Below are 21,347 nucleotides of genomic sequence, written 5' to 3' on the forward strand. Positions count from 1 at the left end.
AGTGATGTTTTTAAATCGTATTTTATGCTGTAATAATTATATGCCTGGAGTTGCGTGATGCCACATAACGATTCTTGCTTGGGATGATGAGAACATGATGAGATAGCATGATGAGAACCTTTCTTTGGGTTTGTTGGTTCTCATTAAACAGTAAGTGATGCAGCAGGCTGAGGACAGCACAGAGACACATGTGCTTCTGCATTCTCCTGTGACACTGGCCATTCTTAAATTAGTGTCAAAATTAGAACAGCACGAGGGCAGATACATGGGCTCATTGGTATGGCATAATTCACCACATGGCACGAAAAATGCAGGACATCAGGCAGAGGGATGACAGTGAAAAAACAGCATTTTGCTTGTTCATCCTGTTTTCTGCTCTGCACAATACATCGGTACAACTTAGGGGTGTTTCAGTAGCGAAATTTTCCAATTTAATTGAATTTTCCCAATTTCCCAACAAATTAATATATAAAGCACTGTAAGAGATCAGGCTAGTTGGGATATTATGATCAAACTTCTTATCCTGGAAACACTGAGGGGATAGTGCTTGCATATGTTGTATCCCTTCGGTCTCGTTCATTGTTTCCATGCTAAGAAGTTTGGTCATAAAATATAAAGGATCTGTGAAGTTCGTTTGGAAAAAGAAAGGCTTATTTGAGTCATTTGATGCATCTAATGCCGTTATAAGTCAACTGATAAGCCTGTAAATGAGAAGCGAAAGAAAGGTTGTCATATCTGGTGCACCTTGACCACAACAATAAAGAAGCAAAGGAACAGCACATCAGCAGGTGTGCACTTGGTATAGCTAATAAATGCATATGGTGATGGAAGTGCAACAGCAAGTCACCAAAGTACAGTACTACAGCATTGCAGATTATTTTTATGGAATGCAAAATGATAAGATTGGCCAAATAAACGAAAATTGTTTTGCATAAATCAAGACAGCAAACTTGTAGGCTGCCTAAGGCGAGACATGCTTATTTCACAACTGGAAGCTATTGTGCAGAGGAGGGAGAGACGGACCTACAGCCCTCCGCACTGCAAACTAAATAGAAGACAAGCCCAAGACTGGCGTCGCATACAAACCAATTCATACCCACACCTAAACCTCTTACACAAGAAGCACCCGACATATTACACCGATACCTGCCCGTGGTGCGGCGCAAAACCCACGCTGGCCCACATAAAGTGGGAATGTACGGCTTCAACGGTGGGAATGTACGGTGGGAATGGCGTCACAGACTTCATACGGCAGTGGGGGCACTACTCGCAAGCGAGGATCAGGGAAGCCAATTGGCCCTCCTGGACCAAGCTCAGCGAGCCGCAAGAGCCAGTGGAGCCCTGGACTGAGGGCCCCACCCAGACCTGCCATAACTCCGATTAACTGAGGAATAAAGTTTTTTCTCTCTCTCTCTCTTATGGTATTCAAATGGAATGAATCTCCAACAGCTTCAAACAGCGAATTCTGAAATCGTATAGCAATATACTTTTCCATTCTTATTTATTCGTATATTCACACACTCCTAGACAGCACTCATGTTGCTGAACAGGCACAAGCTTTAACCTTGGCAATCAAAATTTACTGGGAAATGAATGGTGCAGTTAGCATGAAAACATACTTAATTGAAAGCAGCATTATTTCCGATGTCACCGCTGATATCACTAGAACAGCCACATTGGTTGATCAAGCTGGAGTATTGTGTCAGTGTGAAGCCTCACGGTGTGTGGCATGTCTCCTTGTATATTTATGTCAACCACATAAAGAAAAGATTTTATACTTAATGGTGCTTTGTTTGCACTGAAATCTGGCTGCAAGAACAGGTCTTTTGGGTTGTTCACTGCTGAATATAACACATGGGACCATTACTTGCCTAGTTCATCTGTAAAAAATAAAGCACTACCATCACAGATGCACAAGCAAGCTACTGCACGGGCAGGTGTGGACTGGTTTTGTAGCTTGTTGGCAACCAAGGAAAACATGTGGAATGCAGAAGAGTTACTATAGAATATTGGTGGATGCAAAAACTCTGTTCTGTTTCATTGTCTCGCTTTGGCAGAGATCACAGAATACTTTCACATTATTGAGGCAAAGTTGACACTAAGAAAATATGCCGGTGAAGCCACCTTGCTGCGTGCATTAACCGCGCTTTGGTTTCAGACGGGCAGCAAGGCTAGTCTAGTACAACTATGTGACAACCTGCTTGTGCCCATTTTATTTTTTCCTGCGGATGATCCAGGCAAGTGTTGTAATGGAAGATGGTGACCCGAATGTGCAATCTTGTAGTGGTGGTATGAGAGCAAACAAACCAACAGCAAGCTTTTAAAGTTGCCAAAATAAATGTGCGTGTCACTGCACTTGCACATGCAGCTCCTATGCCCACTTTGCCATGCGTAGTCACAGTGTGCTTCTTGGCTCATGCAGAATTTAAATAGATTGAGATTTGGTCGACCTTCGATATAACAAGCATAGATATAACCAATTATTGGATATACATGTAATGAAGCAAATGTGAAATGTTTGTCAAATATATCAGAATGTAACAAATACTATGTGCTTATGATGAACATCAGATGTAACAAAGTTATTTTCATGTCAAGTGCGACTGTTATAACATGGTTCAGCATGGGTGCACTTCTGTACACAGTGCTAATGCAACTTCTGCGAGTTCTCTCCATTTGTGTTATATGTTACTGTATCTGCAACATGACACCGGCATTGAAACAGAACATTGTGCAAATTGTATGCAGCATGTTGCACTTGCACCTTTGGCAGACCACTTGAAGATATATTCCTTGATTGTTTAAAGCTTAGGAGATTGATTGCATTTACCAGTAGATTTGTTAAGTGCTGCTGAGAATGCAAATTTGAATGTGTGAGAACTGTATTCATATATGTAAAAAAAAATATTTTGCTTTTTGAGGTACTATAGCCAAAGAGAGAAACATTTTGGAATACTGTGTTTGTGGCAGGACTTGTTTCAGTCTTTGCTAATTTAATTAATTTCAGTTTCTCATGTAATATTGCTTGCTACTGCGTTTTTCTGATGCTTAAGCTTTCTTTTCAGCCGGAAAACATCCTCTTGGATGATGACTTAAATGTCAAGGTCACTGACTTTGGTTTTGCTACTCAGCTAGCAGAAGGTGAAACTTTAACAGGTATGCATTAAGTGGATCATTAATTGTGCTCTTGTTAACTTCAAGAATTGGATCATTCGGGCTTGTTTCCTGGTCCCAGCAAATGTATATTCAAAAAATAGCATCAGACACTTGTTAATTTGGATGAATTTGCACAAATGTGTGAAGCAAGAACGGTACGAGCAGTCCAGAAAAATGAAGTGACTAAGTATACATTGTTTCATGCGTCACTTAAAAGAAAGAGTCAAATTGTGGGGAAAACCATGGCAAGGACAAGTGTAAAACAATAAATTATGCAGATCCAACATGTACAGGAAGCCTTAGTGAAACGGTTTCGACACATTCTGCTCAGCTTAATTTTACTGGAAGCTACATGCAGATGTGTGGCAGCAGTGTGGCGGCGGACACCAACCCAACTGCATAGGTGCTGTATTGCAGGCAGGCGGCCTGTAGCAGCTGCCTTATTGTGAGGGCGTGCAGATGCTCAGAATTTCTCTGTGTCGTACTGTAGTGTCATCAGAGAAGAGGCACTCCGCAGAATTTACAAGCTGTGAGTGTAAGCCCAGCGCATGAACAGAGATCGAATATGGCAGTTGCAAAGGATGCCAGAGGACTCTGGCAGTGGCAAAGAAGATCTTTTTCGAGCCGAGGGGAGGGTGTGTTCACCAAAGCAGCCAGGCCGAAAGTGTTGGATGAGCCGTAATACCGTCATTGCACTAAAGGATGCCAGATAATTTGCTTATTAAAACTTGGAGCTGCTGATGTTGCAGAACTCTGTGGTACCCCTGGTTACTTGGCACCTGAGCTGCTGAAGGCATCAATGTATGAAAGCTCGGAGGGGTACGACAAGCAAGTTGACATGTATGTATTGAAGGACATTGCACATCCTTTTTGTTGTGGTGCACCATGTAATATTCTTAATTCTCAAATATTTAAATCTGCATAATGGCAGTTTCAGCCCATTAAGAACACATCTTATTAGCAGTCTCTTCTGTTTTCAGCTGGGCTTGTGGAGTCATCATGTACACGCTGTAAGTATCGCAGGCCAGTTATTGCCATTGTCTTTGGTGTCACAATTTTTAACGGCCGCAGTGCAATGGTAGCAGCCATGAATTTGGCATTTGAGCAGCTTCTTGCCTACTGAGAAAAATAATAGATTTGGCCCATGCAAATTGACCTTTTCCAGGTCATTATAGGATAGCTAATGCATGCATTGCCAAACAGGAGTAGGTGATACAAACCAGATAAAGTGCAGAGAGAAATGGCCATCTTGCAAAACTTCTGAATTACTGCAGTTACGTTCCATTAGTTTGACCTTGACAGGAACGACAAAACTGATAGAATTATCTGGCGGGTCAAATTAAACATGATACATAAAGAACGCCGAAACACGATGCCTATTCATTTGGCAGCCTTTGCCCAAGTCTAACACGTCCCCGAATCAAACGCGTGCCACCACTTTCTATGTTTCCAAAGTAGAAAACTAACATAAAAATGACATTAAACCTCCTAAACGAAGTATAAAATCTAATGCACGCCCAAATTTTTTAGCAAGGAAAGAAACTCCGTGAAGGCGGTTTTGGCTTGGGACCCGATTGCACTGCACAGACACTTTCCGGCCAGATGTTCATGAAATAAAGAAAAGGTGTGCATTAGGATCGCATACAGCAATCAGACATTGTGAGCTACGATTATTGCTTAAGAATCTTCCTAGGGCGTGTCGAAGGTAGGCGTTTTCAATGGGAGGTAACCTGTGTTCACCACATTCATCGTGTTCCGAGCTCTGCCAAGGTAGATGCTGCCATTAAAGGGCTTGCTAGTGGAGTTGCCATGGAGTCGAGCACCTGCGTACTGACTGGTCAAGTTCAAATTATCTGGCAAAGGCCAATTTTAAGATCGAAATAGCGAAAGGTTGGGCCCGGAGAATTGCATGGGCCTTTGGTCGGGATTAAATTAACCAAAAATTGAATTAACCAAAGTCGAAACTAACGGAAGTCTACTGTACAGCAAATTGCCTCAACCAGATGCAATCCTGTATAATGTTAGATTTCATGCATGTTTCCTATCTCTGGTGTTGCCATCCTGTTGAGGCAGTTCAGCTTTTACTTTTTCAGAGTGATGCAAACATGATTTTTTATTGTGCTCTCACATATTTTGTCTCCTGCTGCATTGCCGATATAAGCTACAATTCGTTTTGACAATGAAGCTGTACTGCCTGCTTTCACTACATAGTGTGACATTGGCACTTGTAGTCACATGTTATAGTGCTTCGGTAAGCACACCTTTACTAGTTCCTCTCCTCGACCAAAGGGTGCAGCAGTGAACGTGCGCTCCTGATGAGAAAGAAGATATTTGAGAGACACAAACAATTCATATGGCTTAGTTAACTCGAAATTCAATGGTGCACCTTCTTAACGGAAGCCTTATTATTCATGGCAGAGGTAGTGAAGCCCCTTCTGTACCGTCTCTACGAAGTCCTGTTACCCTGGCAATGTGTGTTTGTGCTTGCACTGAGAATTGCAGTAGGTGGTGTCCAGATCTCATCCCAAGCAACAACTTCCTCAGACTAACGGAAGCCAATCTCCAAGGCCATGCTGTTGTGTACTGCAGGCGTCGGAAGTGATTATAGGAGCCAGAAACACACGTTTCACTTGGCAAAACCTGTTTGCATGTTTTGGACACTGCCCATTATTTCTTCTGCTCCTTTCCTTGCTATGAATGTCTGTGGGGGCATTGCCTTCTCCTAGTACTTGTGCTAGCTGTGAAGAAATGTCTCGCAACCACGTTTAAATTCTTATTTTATAAATGGGTAGATTTGCGAATAACCTCAGTACTATATCCTTTGAAATTGCATTGAGGGCAAAATGTATTTTGATGCTCTCCTTATTGGTGTTAGGAGATTCAGTCTTTACATCCAGTAGCTTGTATCAGGTTTGCATGACTTGCCTCCAAAAGGCACTCAAATCTCCTTGCCTGGCAGGAGCTTTCTTGTGGCAATGCAGGGCCGCCTGAAAAATCTGCTGGGCCACATGATTCCTTTATGTCGCTTGTCAGTTCTTTCCTTATCATCTACTGCTCACAGTGAGCCAGCCTTAGTGTTAACATAGACTGAATTTCGGACTGGATTTCTGACGAAGCACAAAAAGAGAAAGAGTTGTAATATAGATTATTCCAGCAGCCCTTCTGTGTCTCTTATACTGACACACATCAACAAATTTGTTGTGGGAAAAGGATGCAATTCAATTGCATTTTTTTCTGTGCGACTGTGTTGTTACTTAGCACACAACAAATGTTGGGAGGCTTCTTGAGAGATGATATACAAACTAGAAAGATTTGCTTGCATTTAGCAATGTTTTAGGTTGCCAGAAACACAGTTGGGAACATGTGTGAGCTACAGCAACTGCTTCTGTTGGTATTAGTTGACTCAGCAGAGTGGTCATGTGAGCCACTAATAGAAGATTTGTTCAATACAAAAAGGAGCAGCTGGTGCCAGTTATGGGCTGCACTCTCTCACTGCAAGGTTCGAGGGTACACTGCACCCTTCCCTTCAGTCGAGCACGGGGGTGCATCGCTGCATGTCAGGGAATTGAAGGCCTAGGTGCAGTGCACCATTAATAGGTGCAGAGAAACTTGGTTGAATCAAACAAACCTATAGGTAATCAGAAATCTGCAGCCACTGCCCTCTCTGGCTTTCACATGCTGCTTGTCATTCATCATTATTATTTGCAATAACCTAATGAGGTCCACTGCTAAGCAAAGGTCTCGCCCAATGCTCTGATATTGCCCCTACTCTGATTTAACTCATTAGTTTCTATCCTGTCTCAGAGCTACGTATACTAATACATACTATCTGCTCTATGTGTTGCATGTTTTGCCTGAATGCACACCTGAAGAATGCTATGAACTTCAATGTTGCCCTTGGTGCCTAATCAACACTAATCTTTTCAAGTAATGATGCTAACGCAGTAAAATGCCGTTAAAGAGACACATGTGCTTTATTTTGTGTACCCAGGCTGGTGGGCTTCCCACCATTCTGGCACAGAAAGCAGATGGTGATGCTTCGCAACATCATGGAAGGAAAGTATGAGTTTTGTAGCCCAGAATGGGATGATATCACTGAAGCCCCCAAGGACCTGGTGAGCAATTTATTTTCTCTGCTGGAGTTGCTTAAGTTTGCTCCTAAGTGACGTACTAGCTCATGAACTGTCACTAGACTTTCCTTTTCATTGTTAAAGTTGGTCTCTTTTTGTTCCTTTTTTGGGAAGGGGAGATATGAAACAGGCAGTGCAGGAGAGACTTTTGGATACAATGTGTTGCACCATTGTCAGACTTTGTATGTTTTCCCATAAATAAAGGGATCGGCAAATGTGCATGTACCGGGACAGCACTTCTTTTCACAAAGTTGAAATGCTCAGTTTTCATCATGGAAAGTTCAGAGAGATTGCCAGAGTTTTAATCAGTCACTCTGAGTAAATCGTCTCTGATGTGGAAGTTTCACTGTTATGTGATCAATGATGGCCAGAGTGTCAAGTCAAAAGTATATTTTCCTTTTTGTTTACAGTTCCGACATTCTGGTGCAGTTTGGGTTCAGCTCAGGAACAAAAGATAAAATTGTTAAAACCATTTGAACTGATTCATTACGGTTCAGTAAAAATCACATTCTTTCATTTTTTGGCAATCACTTGGTGCACATGGCAAAGATGTACATACACTAAAACCTCTTAATAAATAATTCTTGTTTAAACATAGTTGCAGTGAATGCCCCGCCCTGTCACCATTGAACCTAGTGCATTGGCTGACAGCCTAAGCTGTGGTTGCTTAACGCATACCAAATGGTTAGTGTGTAGTGTTTACTTCATTTTTCAGCGCGCACAAGCGTGGAATCAGCTAAATGTCATGCGTGCAGACTATAGATAGTGAAATTGCGGCACACGGACATTTCCCGGACTGCAGTCGCCACCGGCAGTGACATCAAAACATGGTAGCCGTGATATGTTTCCTGCTCCCATAGCTTCTAGCACTTCCACATTGTCAACATAGATGACGATGTGAATGATGGCCCTTCCGTATGCGACGCGGCTAGTGCGTTGCCATTCATTAGGGCGTTCGCAGAGAAGTAGGGCCTGATGGAGAAACTGGCTCATGGCCTTGCTGAGCTTGAGGATGCTGTTGTCGCTGCAAGGCCGCCACGGCGGCTAGTGAAAATAACAGATTTTTTGCTGCCTGCTCACAAATAAAGCTTGTCTGCATGTGTGTTTTATTGAGAATTAACTCGTTTTTTGGCCAGTAAATCTATAGATGCTCATCTGCCGTTGTCGATTAATTAGCACATCACTTAGTGCATACCTGATCCCCATTCCCCACCGACCACATATTAACGAGGTTTTACTGTAATAAGAATGTGGCATGAAAATTCTTATTTTTTTTTTGTTTACCAGTACAAGGATGTTAATAATGTATTATAGAAATTTGGATTGCCCTTAATTCTATTTTTTTAACTCCTGTGCATTAAAGGGGCCCTGAAACACTTCCCTAGTTAATCACAGAATGGCCTCATTATTAAAGAATGTCACCTCACGAATCTCTTGGCGGAAAAATGTTTTCAATCCTTCAAGTATAGGCAGCGTTAAATGTAGTTATCGCACCGATGAATGGCTTTCTCCTTTCATCTCCACTAGCGTGCTGGAAGCTATACAGAGCAGATGGTGAGAGAGCAAGGCCGCACCCAAAAGTTGAGTGTTTCACCGGTGAGAGGGCTCATCGCGGCACACCGTTGTGATCGCAGTATCTATGCTATGCAGCACGCAACTGGCGTGTGTTGACCGGAAGTGCAAAATGAAATGCATTTTTTTATCACTATAAAATGGCAGACCTGGGTATTCTTCATTTGTTTAACTAAAAATTAGCATTGATGGTATTACTGAGAATATTCTCGTGATCACAAAATCAGCCAATAACTGTTTGTAGGCTTGGCTGCTTGCTACGTATCTGCATGGCAACATTGTGAAAGAGAGAGCAAGCAATATTTCAGTATTTTTGACACGATATTGTAATTTCCCTGCTGCGTGCACTGCAATAATATTTGGCTCACCTGTTCACGAGGGCCTCTTCTACAGATTGGCAATGTTTTCCTACTATGCTGAGAGTGTTTTGGAGCCAGTTTAAGCCTGTTTGTATTTTTAGTCCAAGATTTGTTTGCCTGTTGCAGATGTACTAATCATGTATTTCCAGCTTGGTTACATACAACGAGGACAAGTAATTTACAGCAAATGAAATTGATTAGACAACTCTTTAATAGTTCCACTGACCAACATTTCAGTTGCTGTTAATACAGTTTCAATTATTTTGTTAATACTGTTTACAGTTGGTGTTAACTAATACAATTTCAAGTCAGTCATCGTTCGCTGCTGCCTGGTTTTGTAAAACATTATTGACCTTGAGGTGCTCCATTGGAGATTCTGGCAGCATGAGATTCTTGGCAGGATCATGTGCAAATGCTGTGCCGCTTCTCTTGCGAGCAGCACAAGCTGGAAAAATTCCCTGCTGTAAAATTTTACTGTTACTGTGTTTTTACTACTTGACATGGTTAATTGTTTGTGTGTTCAGACATGTGGAGTTATGATAGAACTTGTCCAGCATAACAGTTTAGTGCCGCAATGCTGTACATATGGCATATATTCCAAATCTAGTGCAAGATTCCCCAAATACTCAAAAAATAAAGAAAAAAAAAGCTACAACGGTATTGGTTGTTGGAGCCAGTAACTAACCCTGCACTACCATCTGAGTAACCTAGCTCTACTGTGAGGAATGTGATGCGCACGAATGGATGTCAATGACGCCAATTGTGCCTCAACTCATTGCTCAGCTAGTTTGGTGGAGGTTAGCAGGGGTATGTTAAGGTGCTCAACATGGCCTTTCAAACATCCCAAGCTTGTTGAGGATTGCCTCCCACAAGTGACAGCAAATTACTGGAGATCCATAGTTTATGGTAACTAGCATAACTAAAGGCAGTGACTGCATTCATGCTGTCAATGTTTGTGGTGCAAAACTTCAGCGAAGGAAAGAGGAAATGGACAGAAAGAGCTCTTTTTGAGTGCAGCTCTTAGGCGCCCATTCCTGCGTTGAGTGTCGGCGTGTTTTGGCGGTGTTATACCTTGTAATTGAGGAAACGAGCACAGAAAAAAGGTGAAAGCAAATGCAGAGTGCAGCAGTAGATGAAAGAAGAGTGCATGAGGAGAAATAGGAAGGAGGAGCGGAGTGGAGGAGCCTGCACACGCACTGAGTTGCCGGCGGCCATGGCATCCGCCGCCATGTGGACGATCTCATCTGCGCTTGCGGGGGGGGGGGGGGGCAGGGGGGTGTGAGGTAGGGAGGGCTATGCTCGTCCGTGGCATCAGCTGCTGAGGTCAGCCTGCGGTACCAACGTGTTTGATGTGTATCACTGTTCCTGCAAGGGGTGGTGGCGAGCGGGTACGAGTAAGGCTCGTGACGCTCCCTTAGGTGTTGTCACAGCTAACACTGGTGGCACGATTTCCCCGTGCCAAAGGGCTGCTCTTGTCGGTGGTGGAACTAAAGCGTGCGAAGAAAAGCATAGTGTCGTGCAAGACAGGCTGTGCAACAATGATGGCTACAATATGATGCCAGATAGTGTGTGTCGTCTATATGGAAACAAAGCACGCTACTCACAGCATTCTCTTCCTCATGTAAACCATGTACTTATATAGTCATAATAGACAATATCGACATGCGAAATGAAAACGTGTAGAGCTGCACTCAAATTTTGCGTTAGGGAGTATTGTAACTGTCGCTGAATTTTTTTGTCCATTTATTCTTTCCTTTGCTAACTTTTCGCGCCACCAATATCGGCAGCTATGCACCAACTAGTTGAACATCGTACTTTGCTAAACTGTATTCGTTCTCTATTGTATACGCTGTGTTTGGTATATCCCAGTTTGTATTTTCTTTAATGATGTCTTCAATTAACCAATGGCCCTCAGTCCCCAGCGGCTGTGGAGCACCTGACCAAGGCAGTGGTCAGACTTGCGATGCAGCACAAGGTGCTAAGAATATCTGGGTCTGGACAGGCCGCCAATGGAAACTGACCCTTGCAACGTTTAGCACCAGAACCCTCTTGAGTGAGGCTAGCTTAGCAGGACTCTTCGAAGAACCATCAGACGTTGTTTGGGATATTATCGACCTTAGTGAGATTAGAAGAACTGGTGAGGCTTGCACATTGCTGAACAACGGCCATGTCCTCTGCTATAGAGGTCTCCCAGATGAGAAGCAATGCAGGGTAGGATTTCTAATCCATAAGGACATAGCAGGTAACATTGACGAATTCTACAGCATCAACGAGAAGGTAGCAGTAGTTGTAATCAAACTCAATAAGAGGTATAGATTAAAGGTAGTACAAACCTATGCTCCAACGTCCAGTCACGAAGATGAGGAAGTAGATCAGTTTTATGAAGATGTTGAATTAGCTATAAGAAAAGTGTAAACGCAGTATACAGTAGTAATGGGTGACTTCAATGCAAAAGTGGGGAAAAAGCAGGCGGGTGAACAGGCAATTGGAAACTACAGGGTCGATTCTAGAAACGCTAGAGGAGAGATGCTGGTAGAATTCATAGAAAGGAATAAGCTGATAATAATGAACACCTTTTTCAAGAAACGTAGCAACAGAAAATGGACCTGGAAAAGCCCTAATGGTGAAACAAGAAATGAAATTAATTTCATTCTTTCTGCCGATCCTGGCATAGTGCAGGATGTAAAAGTGATAGGTAGGGTAAAGTGCAGTGATCATAGGTTAGTGAGAGCCAGGATTCACATCAATTTGAACAGAGAAAGAGTAAAATTGGTCAAGAAAGAACAGGTCAACTTACAGGCAGTAAGGGTAAATGCAGACAAATTTAGGCTGGTACTTGAAAACAAATGTGCAGCCTTAGAACAAACAGAAAGATGATGATGATGACATAGAGGTAATACAGAGTTTTAGAATAGGGGCCCCAAAGAAATAGTGTTGAAGCCACTGCGCATGCACGAGATGCAAACTGCATTTGGGTTTCGCGTTGGGAATGCTATTTCACCGATTTAGCGGGAGCCCAAATAGCAGCCCCAAAAGCTTTGCGTCGGCAAACATGGTGGCACTCATCGAAGCGACGGCACTAACCTAGCACCAAACTGGATTCCATTCATGGTAACGCGTGAAGTTCGCAAGCTAAGAGAAGTGACTGCGGTTATCGCTTTCTCTCAACTAGCATGTGTCATGATGATTGATTCATTAGGCGCCGCTGATTCTGAATTTGATTGTGGATTTTATGGCTCGTAGACCTAACGTGGCTAAGCTTGGCTGGTGAAGGCACGTAAAGTTGGTTTGCTTAAAACTAAGCGCAACTAATTGTTTGCTGCTTACAGAATAACTTCTAAATTGTAATTAAACGTGAATACACGCAAGTCAAAATTACTATTCCTATCATAAAATGGTGTATTTTATGTAATTATTTCTAATAGCTTTTCTTTGATGCCGTAGTGGCGCAGTCAGCGCAAGACGCTATCCGCAAGCGCAAAGCCCTATTCTAAAACTCTTCACTCCTGCATGCCCGAACACTAACATCCGCAAAGCTCCTTGGGGCCCCAAACTATTGGCGCCATTTTCTAAAACTCTCTAATGAATGAAACCATAATGAGGCTGACTTCAGAGGCAGCAATTGATGTGGGAGGCAATGCACCAAGGCAACCAGTAGGCAAGCTCTCCCAAGTAACAAAAGACCTAATAAAGAAACAACAAAGAATGAAAGTGTCCCAACTCAAGAGATGAGATAGAATTCGCGGAACTGTCAAAACTGATCAACACAGCGAAAATAAGTGATATTAGAAATTATAACGTGAGAAAGGCTGAAGAAGCCGTAAAAGATGGACGCAGCCTGAAATCAGTGAGAAGGGAACTTGGCATAGGACAAACCAAGATGTATGCATTGATAAGCAGGGTAATATCGTCAGCAATCTTGAAGGCATAATAAAAGCAGCGTAAGAATTCTATACTGACCTGTACAGTGCCCAGATGAGCCAGGAGTACTCTATTTGAAACAATGAACAGTATGCAGAAACTCCTCCTATAACTAGAGAGGAGGTCAGAAGGGCCTTGCAAAGCCTGAAACGTGGAAAAGCGGCATGAGAGGACGGACTACCAGTCGATTTAATCAAAGATGGCGGAGTCATAATGCTTGAAAAACTAGTGGCCCTTTATATGAACTGTCTGTCGATTTCAAGGGTCCCAGAGAACTGGAAGAATGCAAACATTATACTAATCCACAAAAAGGGAGATGTTAAACAATTGAAAAATTATAGGCCCATTAGCTTACTCCCAGTATTATATAAAATATTTACCGAAATAATCTCTAATAAAATAAGGGCAACACTGGACTTTAGTCAACCAAGGGAACAGGCTGGCTTCAGGAAGGGATACTCTACAATGGATCACATCCATCTCATTAATCAGGTTATCGAGAAATCCACAGAGTACAATAAGCCTCTCTATATGGCTTTCATAGATTATGAAAAAGCATTTGATTCAGTAGGCCGCGCAAAGAGCGATGGAACAAAGAATGCTAGGCATAACTTTAAGGGACAGGAAGAGTGCGGTTTGGATGAGAGAGCAAACGGGTATGGACTATATTCTAATAGACATTAAGAGAAAAAAATGGCTCTGAGCAGGTCATGTAATGTGTAGATTAGATAACCGTTGGTCCATTAGGGTGACAGAATGGGTACCAAGAGAAGGGAAGCGCAGTAGAGGACGGCGGAAGACTAGGTGGTGTGACGAAATTAGGAAATTTGCGGGTGCTAGTTGGTATCGGTTGGCACAGGACAGGGGTAATTGGAGATTGCAGGGAGAGTCCTTCGTCCTGCAGTGGACATAGATAGGCTGATGATGATGATGATGATGATGAGGTTACATATATGTTCACTAAACAGCATTTAAACACCATTCTTTGATGCGCTAATTAGCATGCAGTTGCACTCGACTGTGAAGCCTGGTTATTAAACATCTTATTCGAAGCAAAGTTTGCACATTGTTTCTAGAACATAGTTCATGAAGTATCCTTAAAAAGTAAAGTATGCTTGGCAGAACTCCTTTTGACAGTTTTGCAGTGGCTAACGGAATGCTTTACTACCTGGCAATTTCAGCAGGCGAAAATACAGCTTGGCTAGGAAAAATGCAATTTTGTTTTGAAACATTCAGAACCACCTATGAAACTGGTTTTGAATGGTACCTCTGTTTGTTCCAAACCATTGTGAACTGATTTAAACCGTTCCATCATAGTGCTATGGTTCGAGTTCAGTTCCATTTCAGCAGATACTAGGCGTATCAATGCCAGTTACGGTTCAGCACCCTGATGATGACAATCTCTGTACTTTGCTTTCAGCACGTTATTATAGCAACACAACTGCAACAAAGCAAGAGCTGTTCAACAGAAGATATCATGTCATCTTTTATCACGCCTTTGCCATCTCTTGGACTAATAACATGCCTTGATGTCTTTCTCTTAGATCAGTAAACTGCTGGTTGTTGATCCGAAGAAACGTCTCACTGCCTCTCAAGCATTGGATCATTGCTTCTTCAAGGCTGTTGTAAGTTTCAGAGATTTTTCCAGTGTGGTAGTTTCGCTGAAGTTCAAGGACAGCACTGTTTCGTGTACAGAAGGTGCCAATGTTTTGCTGCTGCTGGTGCTTGTGTCAGTGTTTTAGGTGTGCTGTACTGCTCTCAAAGGGCTTCTTGGCTTGCATGTAACCCTGGTTAATTGCGTCACTTCTCGGTATGACACAAGCAAGCACTTCCACTTGCCACTTGTTCTACAATCTGCAAAACTTGTATGCATTCACAAGTGTGCACCCATACCTAGCTTGCTCGCATGAATTAAGCCAGACACTTCTGGCTGTACTGTGAACAGATTGTACTGCGTGCTTGCTCTTCAAGAGCAAGAAAGAATACTTGGTGTCTTCGAGATGTCCTTATTTATTTAAAAATAGGTGCAAGTGGGGTGCAAGGCTCAGCTCCGAAAAACTGCACACAGTATGATAAAGTGATGGAATTCATATCTGCCGTCATGTTGATGTAAACGCATGAAGCATGCATGGTCTTTAATTCAGTCCTTGTTTCGGGCTACATGTGTGCTACTTTCTGCATGAAAATTATCTTTGCATGGATCATGTGCTCTTGCTTTGAATCCTTGTGTTTTATGCATATCTGTTCTGCTTGTTTCTCTCCGTCTTGTGACTCATGTAGAAACGTGCATCCGTTTTCGTCACCGAAGACGTAAGTACCATTAGTGAGCCGCCTTAGTTGAGTTTGAAGAAGCTTCCACAGCCTCCACTTTCTTTAATAGTATTGAGCAAGCAACAAGTACACAACCTGCAAGTGAAACTGGAGCAAACTGTAGAGTGCTTTGTGCACTTGCACATACGACCCTTGCAGATTTTGCCACACACTCAAGCAATATTATTAAATATCCCAGAGGCTGTTCCTGTAGCAACTAGTACATGTAGTCATGTTTGCAGTACTGCTTGTAAGATACATACACTAGTGAAGCAGATGGCAACAAGCATTAGTTGGTTATTATAGTGCTAAAATACCATGATGAGAAATCTTATGTGTTGCCTACTCATCTCGTCCTCGTCAGTATGCGCTGTTATTTGTTCACTATGAAGCTGAGAAAACCATGGAATGTTTCGTTGTTTATGCAAGCTTTACAATTTATCTGCTGCATTCTTGTTCATGTCTGTTCTGTAGATAGTCTGCATATATTGCTCAATTATTTAATTTATTGCTACAGGCAGTGCAATAGGGGTAGTGAACTGATGCTCTGCACAGACAGTGTACGGTGTGGGCAGACAAAGTGCCTCAGAGTGCAGATTATTACTAAAGATCATGTGATCGCCTAGTGAGTGGCTTACATGCACCGAAGCATATAGACAAGTTTTAAACAGTTGCTTGAGATGATAGGGCAGTAACATTACTAAGTTAAAACTTAGCACACTCAATCGAATTCCTGTACATTAATCAGATGTGGGTCTTGAAAAGCGCTCTCTGTAATTAGAAGTACCAAATCAAGAGCAGAAATCGTAATTAGATGGCATGTGCTGGTGGGCCTCCGTGCAATCGTTGCACTGGAGTGAAAGCGTGATGCCAGTGGCTAGAAATTGAACAGCGTGCAGGTTTGGAACTATGGTGCAGCATGTGTCATGCGTGAAGTTATTGGTGGCTCGTCGCACTGAGAACTCTCAAGAAAGTCAGGGCGGCATAAAAGGTGCAGAATTGGCGCAGTATATGTGCTGGCAAAGATTATGCACGGCAAGCAACAATGCATCAGCAGTGGGTCTTGTGAGGCTAACCACTGACACAGTACTTAAAAGGCTACCTACATCCAATCATTTGTTTGGAATTTCAGGAATACTGCATTGCATTCTAATCTGGTCCTTGCCTAAGCTAGGAACCCCCCAAAGCCTGCTAGAATTTTAAAAATAAAAGGGCTTCTTGTTTATATAAGGGACATGAAAATAATATACCAACTTAACCGAGATTTTTACTTATAACTTAAGTAGGAGCTGTGTGTGGTCGAAAACAATTTATTTGAGGTAAAAACTGGCTGCTATTACGCCTTGGAATTGTGGTGCCAGCTTCCCATGTTTTATTCTGGAGAAACTGCTAGTGATAGTTGCAGCAGCTGGTGAGGTGTGGTTTCTCGAGGATGCCATACGACTTCCCACCACTGCTGCTGACCTCCAAAGCTAGTTTTCCTATAAATCTGATTTAAAGATCCCCTATATCTTTGCGAGATGTGGTTGTTCAGTTTATCAACATGGTTCTCTGTAGTAATGATTATTTGTTTGTGTTTTGCGATTAGACTGCAAATTTTATAGTTTATATTTATTTCAAAGCTAATTTTAAAATGTTAAGCTACAGTCGAGCTGAAAGCTGTTACAGTGCAAGTTTTGTTAACAACGTATTTTCCTGCTTGAAGCCACATTTATCGACAGCACAGCTCAGCACAGCTAGAAATAAGAATGACAAAAGCGCAGTAGCAGTGCTTTGCCAGCGAACCTATATGCAGGACATTCACACCTTGTCATTTACTTTTATAGATGCACAAACTGTGCTGCAGTATGATCATAAGCCACACTTGGCATACAAATGCAGAGTAATTTGCGGTGACAGAAATCAAAATGTAGCGACACATCAGCAGCTCCAGGATATGGTCATCGAGGCATCGCAGTAATTTCTCACGTCACAGCGTTTTTCTTTTCTTCACGTCTTAGCGCAAAATTTTCCTGGGTCAATGAAACTTATCTTAGAGTTGGCAGCACTGCTTTCCACTGATGTGGGAATTGACAGATGTGGTCTCCGATTTGGGTGCGAAATTCAAGTTTGTTTGGCCTTGATTTTCTCCACTAATGAGCCATCTTTTTCCATTATGTAGAATGTTGTAAAAATGTAAACTATATTAAGTTTAACTGGATTGGTGGATTAGTAACTTCTATAGACTTTTTGTCCACAAAAATAATTCAGGTACATGAAATTACTGATGTTTATTGCAATATTCAGTGATGTGGCCTACAAAAAAATGTGCATAGTGTCCTGAAGAAGTATACTAGAAAGCTGCTTCTTTGCTTCACATTACTGTTTCTTTATCGTATGTAAATTACTGAAAATTACTGTAAACGTTTTGAGTCACTCAGTTCCTAAGAAGTTCTTGATGTAGTTACCCTTCAGAGTTGCTATAGGTGATGTCCACATCCATGCCCCAGTGGTGGTGCCCTCCCTATAAACAGATGCAGGTCTTGAAAGCTATGCTTTTGCTGGTTGTATGCAGTGGATGTGACTGCAGGAATTGAAAACCCGTCATAGATGTTGCAAAATTTAAACCAACACATGAATGTTGCCAGAGATGTAGAACCATACCACTTATGCTTCGTTTGTGGCCATATTACATACACTCTTTTTCTGTGCATTTGTAGGTGGGAATACAAAAGCGCACCTTCAATGCAAAGAAAACTTTTCAGGTATGTGAGCACATTGTATATGGGTGGATTGTGTTTTTGCATGTACAGCACAGGAATCAAGAAGGCCTAAGTGGCTCTAGACTTTGAGGCTAGAATGTGAGTTGGCCACAATATTCATTTCTGTTACAAGAAAAAAAATGCAGCAGGTTGATGTGCTGCCTGATTAGTGTTGCTCTAACTTTTGTCCTCTGCCGAGTGTTGTCACTGCAGACTCTTGTTGTATATTGCAGTTTGGCATTCTTTGTGTCAGAGCACTGGTGCGCATTCGACGGCTACGATACACCCCTGAGCCACTCTCTCTGAACATCGCACGGACCAACCCATATCGCATCAAGACATTGCGAAAGGTATCAGTAAGCTTTGTGTGCATAGAGGATCAGTGCAAGTCTGGCTTGAGTAATAAAATAAAGTGTGGAACTGGGTTAGAACGGTGTGCAAGGTGTAGTCGGGGGTCATCTACCATTTGTGAGCATTGTGTACACAAATAATAAAAAAAGTGCTTGCATATGTATGTTCAGTACCATAGCCTTGTTGATACCTTGCTTTTGTCACCTTTTCTCCTTTCGCTTCCTGCTTTTCACACCAGATGGCACTGTACATTCTCTGCAGGTGATCGATGGTTGCGCCTTCAGAGTTTACTGCCACTGGGTCAAGAAAGGAGAAATGCAGAACCGTGCTGCCTTGTTTGAGAATCACCCCAAGATTGAGCTGCGACAGATGTATGAAGAGACACAAGTGGCTGCCTGAGCAGGAGGAGGATGCCATTTACTGGCGCTGGCCATTGTCCAAGCATCAAGGTGCTACAAGTACCTCTCCACGCAGTGCAGTTGTGTAGCCGCCTTTGTGGCACTGTGTGGCAATTGTGCCCGCTACACTCTGTCCCCAGTTCTGGGCCACTATGCATAGGTCAATGCCTCTGGAAAGGAGATTTGACATTGCCCACCAAGTGTTGCAACAGCTGTTGCCCATGTTCTTTTTGTTTTCAAGGATGCTCCTAGGACGGTTTGCATATGTTGGCATGTATGCACCTGCTTTCCTAGTCAAATGAAAGCTTAATGTCAAATTTTTTCATTTTGAATTGGTAACAATCAGTCTGGTAGTGCATGTTGCATTGAAAAGCCATTTCACCAAGTGTAAATGCCCAATTTTCTTGTGTAAGATCATGCACGAAATGAGCTGTTCCATCCATGTGAAAGGTGGACTAGGTAGGCGACAGTTTTAGCATGGAATGAATCTGCACTTTATCAGTTGCTAAAATATAAAAGCTTTTGGAGCATTTGTCTTTGGAAAAAATATTTAAAAATATGTGTCGGTAGCTATAATGTCACAATTCAAAGAATCTCAGAATTTATTTTCCACTAATGACTTTCATGTCTATGGATAGATGGCACCAGAAGGGCATGTTTTGCAAACTGCATTAAGCATCCTGAATTAAAATTTCATTAAGTGTTGCGATAATAATTCTGTTGTCACTAACTTGTGCTCTTGGCCAAGTCCAAAGCCAAAAATATCTGGCAGGTCCCAGCATGACAAAATTTATTTTTTACCCATGTGCAATATGGCTTAAGTAGATTTAGGCCCGGATATATACTGGCGAGCATAAAACAACCTGATGCTTAGACTAGAAGGCATAGTGAAAAGATTCATTGTTGCATGTGTATAGAGAACATCCAAAGTGAACCAAAACTGTGCAGGTTTCCTTACATTTGAGATGCCTATGCTTTGGAAAGTTAGCAAGATATCTACATCGGACATGCAGGTTCTTTAATGTGTGTTTGAAAGCAGACTGAATAAATATGTGTTAATGCAATCGGGTCTATTTGGTTATGTAATCATTTCATTATTAAAGTTGGTGCTGTACTCAAGTTTTCGGCAGCTACAAGCAGTTGCAACACTCCACTTCATAACAAACTAGTCACACTGAAGTGTGCTCCTTGGTAAGTGCAAATTTTCTGCACAGTTGCGAACTTCAATAAGTGTGGCCTATGTGAACCACCAACAGCATAAAAAAAAAAAAAAACGCTGTGGTCTCCAAGACGGTTGCTCTATGGTGCACACAAGACCACTGTTAACACTGTATACAATAAGTTGTCAGAAAAGCACTGTTAAATGTGGCGACATGGCAGCTGCTTTTGTGATCAAAAACAACAGAAGAACTCTCTCTCTAGTTACAACTTCAAACTCTTCTAGGTAGGCCGAGTGATAAGGTTGGTCTTAGGGCATCCCTTGAATCATGCAGAAGCCATTGATAACCTGTTTAGCAAAATCTGAAAAATTGATTGACGCAATAGTTCTGCAGAAACCCGCAAGGTGGAGAGAAGCAATTAATAAAGGGGAAATCAGAGATCCACCCGTTCCTAGCAATTGCTACAAAGGAAACCCATACGGATTCCTCGAAAGAAAAGCCTCGCAGTTGAAGAAAAATTCGTCCTAGTCTGAGGCTCAAACCCGGACCACCGCCTTTCCAGGGCCGCTAGCGGCTCTACCATCTGAACTAACCAGGCGGCTAGCAGATGGCAGGGTGAAGTCGAATTTGTCGAACAACCCGAAGCAAAGGCAAGGGTTTGACGCAATAGTTCTACTTTGTGCTTTAGGTGCGAGGGTGAGTGCCGCCTTCCCGTGTGAGCAAAGGGAAAGGGGAGGGGAGCTCGCTCACGGTAACGCGATCAAGTGCGCGCGAGAGGCAGGGGGTTAGTGGGTGTGTCGAGATTTCTGGCACATGTTTCGGCCGTGGCTGCACATGGCTGTAAGCGCGGCTGAGCGCATACACAGCTACGCACCCTACTTTAGTGGTAATCTGCCGCGTGTGCAAAAAGTGTTGAGATGGCGTGGCATCATGTAAGCTGTCCTCCTGCACATTTAGTATTGGAGGTTGCGTAATCTCGAGTTTCGGTGACTCATTGGAGCGAGAGGTAGATGAAGCATTCGCTCCCCACTGCTGCCGCTTTTCATGGTAGCGTCGTCCCAGTGCGGGCAACGCTATCAGCCACGGGGGCGGAGTGCACGTGAAAGCGTGGCTGACTTCACCTAATTCGTACCGCCCATGTGATGTTGATATGGCTTGAAACCATATCATTCATCGCCGAATCCCAAATTATTCAAAATGAATTGCTTTCGCATTCGAATCTGCAAACTTTCGGTTGCGTGATAATTTG

The 21,347-nt window shown here is 42.6% G+C and overlaps 1 protein-coding gene across 7 annotated transcripts in view; it reads left to right on the top strand.

The window, feature by feature from the left end:
- Window positions 1-20,007, top strand: part of PhKgamma (phosphorylase kinase gamma) — a 41,852-nt gene extending 21,845 nt beyond the window's left edge. For 3 of the 7 annotated variants that reach the window (XM_075684147.1, XM_075684149.1, XM_075684148.1), the window contains exons 7-15: window positions 3,066-3,156; window positions 3,906-3,996; window positions 4,137-4,166; window positions 7,148-7,271; window positions 14,683-14,763; window positions 15,419-15,448; window positions 18,148-18,192; window positions 18,423-18,539; window positions 18,802-20,007. In XM_075684147.1, coding sequence (XP_075540262.1) covers window positions 3,066-3,156; window positions 3,906-3,996; window positions 4,137-4,166; window positions 7,148-7,271; window positions 14,683-14,763; window positions 15,419-15,448; window positions 18,148-18,192; window positions 18,423-18,539; window positions 18,802-18,939 — 747 coding nt within the window. In that variant the 3' untranslated portion in view covers window positions 18,940-20,007. Of the gene's footprint in view, window positions 1-3,065; window positions 3,157-3,905; window positions 3,997-4,136; window positions 4,167-7,147; window positions 7,272-8,813; window positions 8,973-14,682; window positions 14,764-15,418; window positions 15,449-18,147; window positions 18,193-18,422; window positions 18,540-18,801 lie in introns of those variants that run through there. The other 4 variants (XM_075684150.1, XM_075684152.1, XM_075684151.1 and 1 more) reach the window with 3 other exon arrangements.
- The last annotated feature ends 1,340 nt before the right edge of the window (window positions 20,008-21,347 follow it).

This window comes from Dermacentor variabilis, chromosome 3 (genome assembly GCF_050947875.1).
Source record: "Dermacentor variabilis isolate Ectoservices chromosome 3, ASM5094787v1, whole genome shotgun sequence".
Lineage (NCBI taxonomy): Eukaryota > Metazoa > Arthropoda > Arachnida > Ixodida > Ixodidae > Dermacentor > Dermacentor variabilis.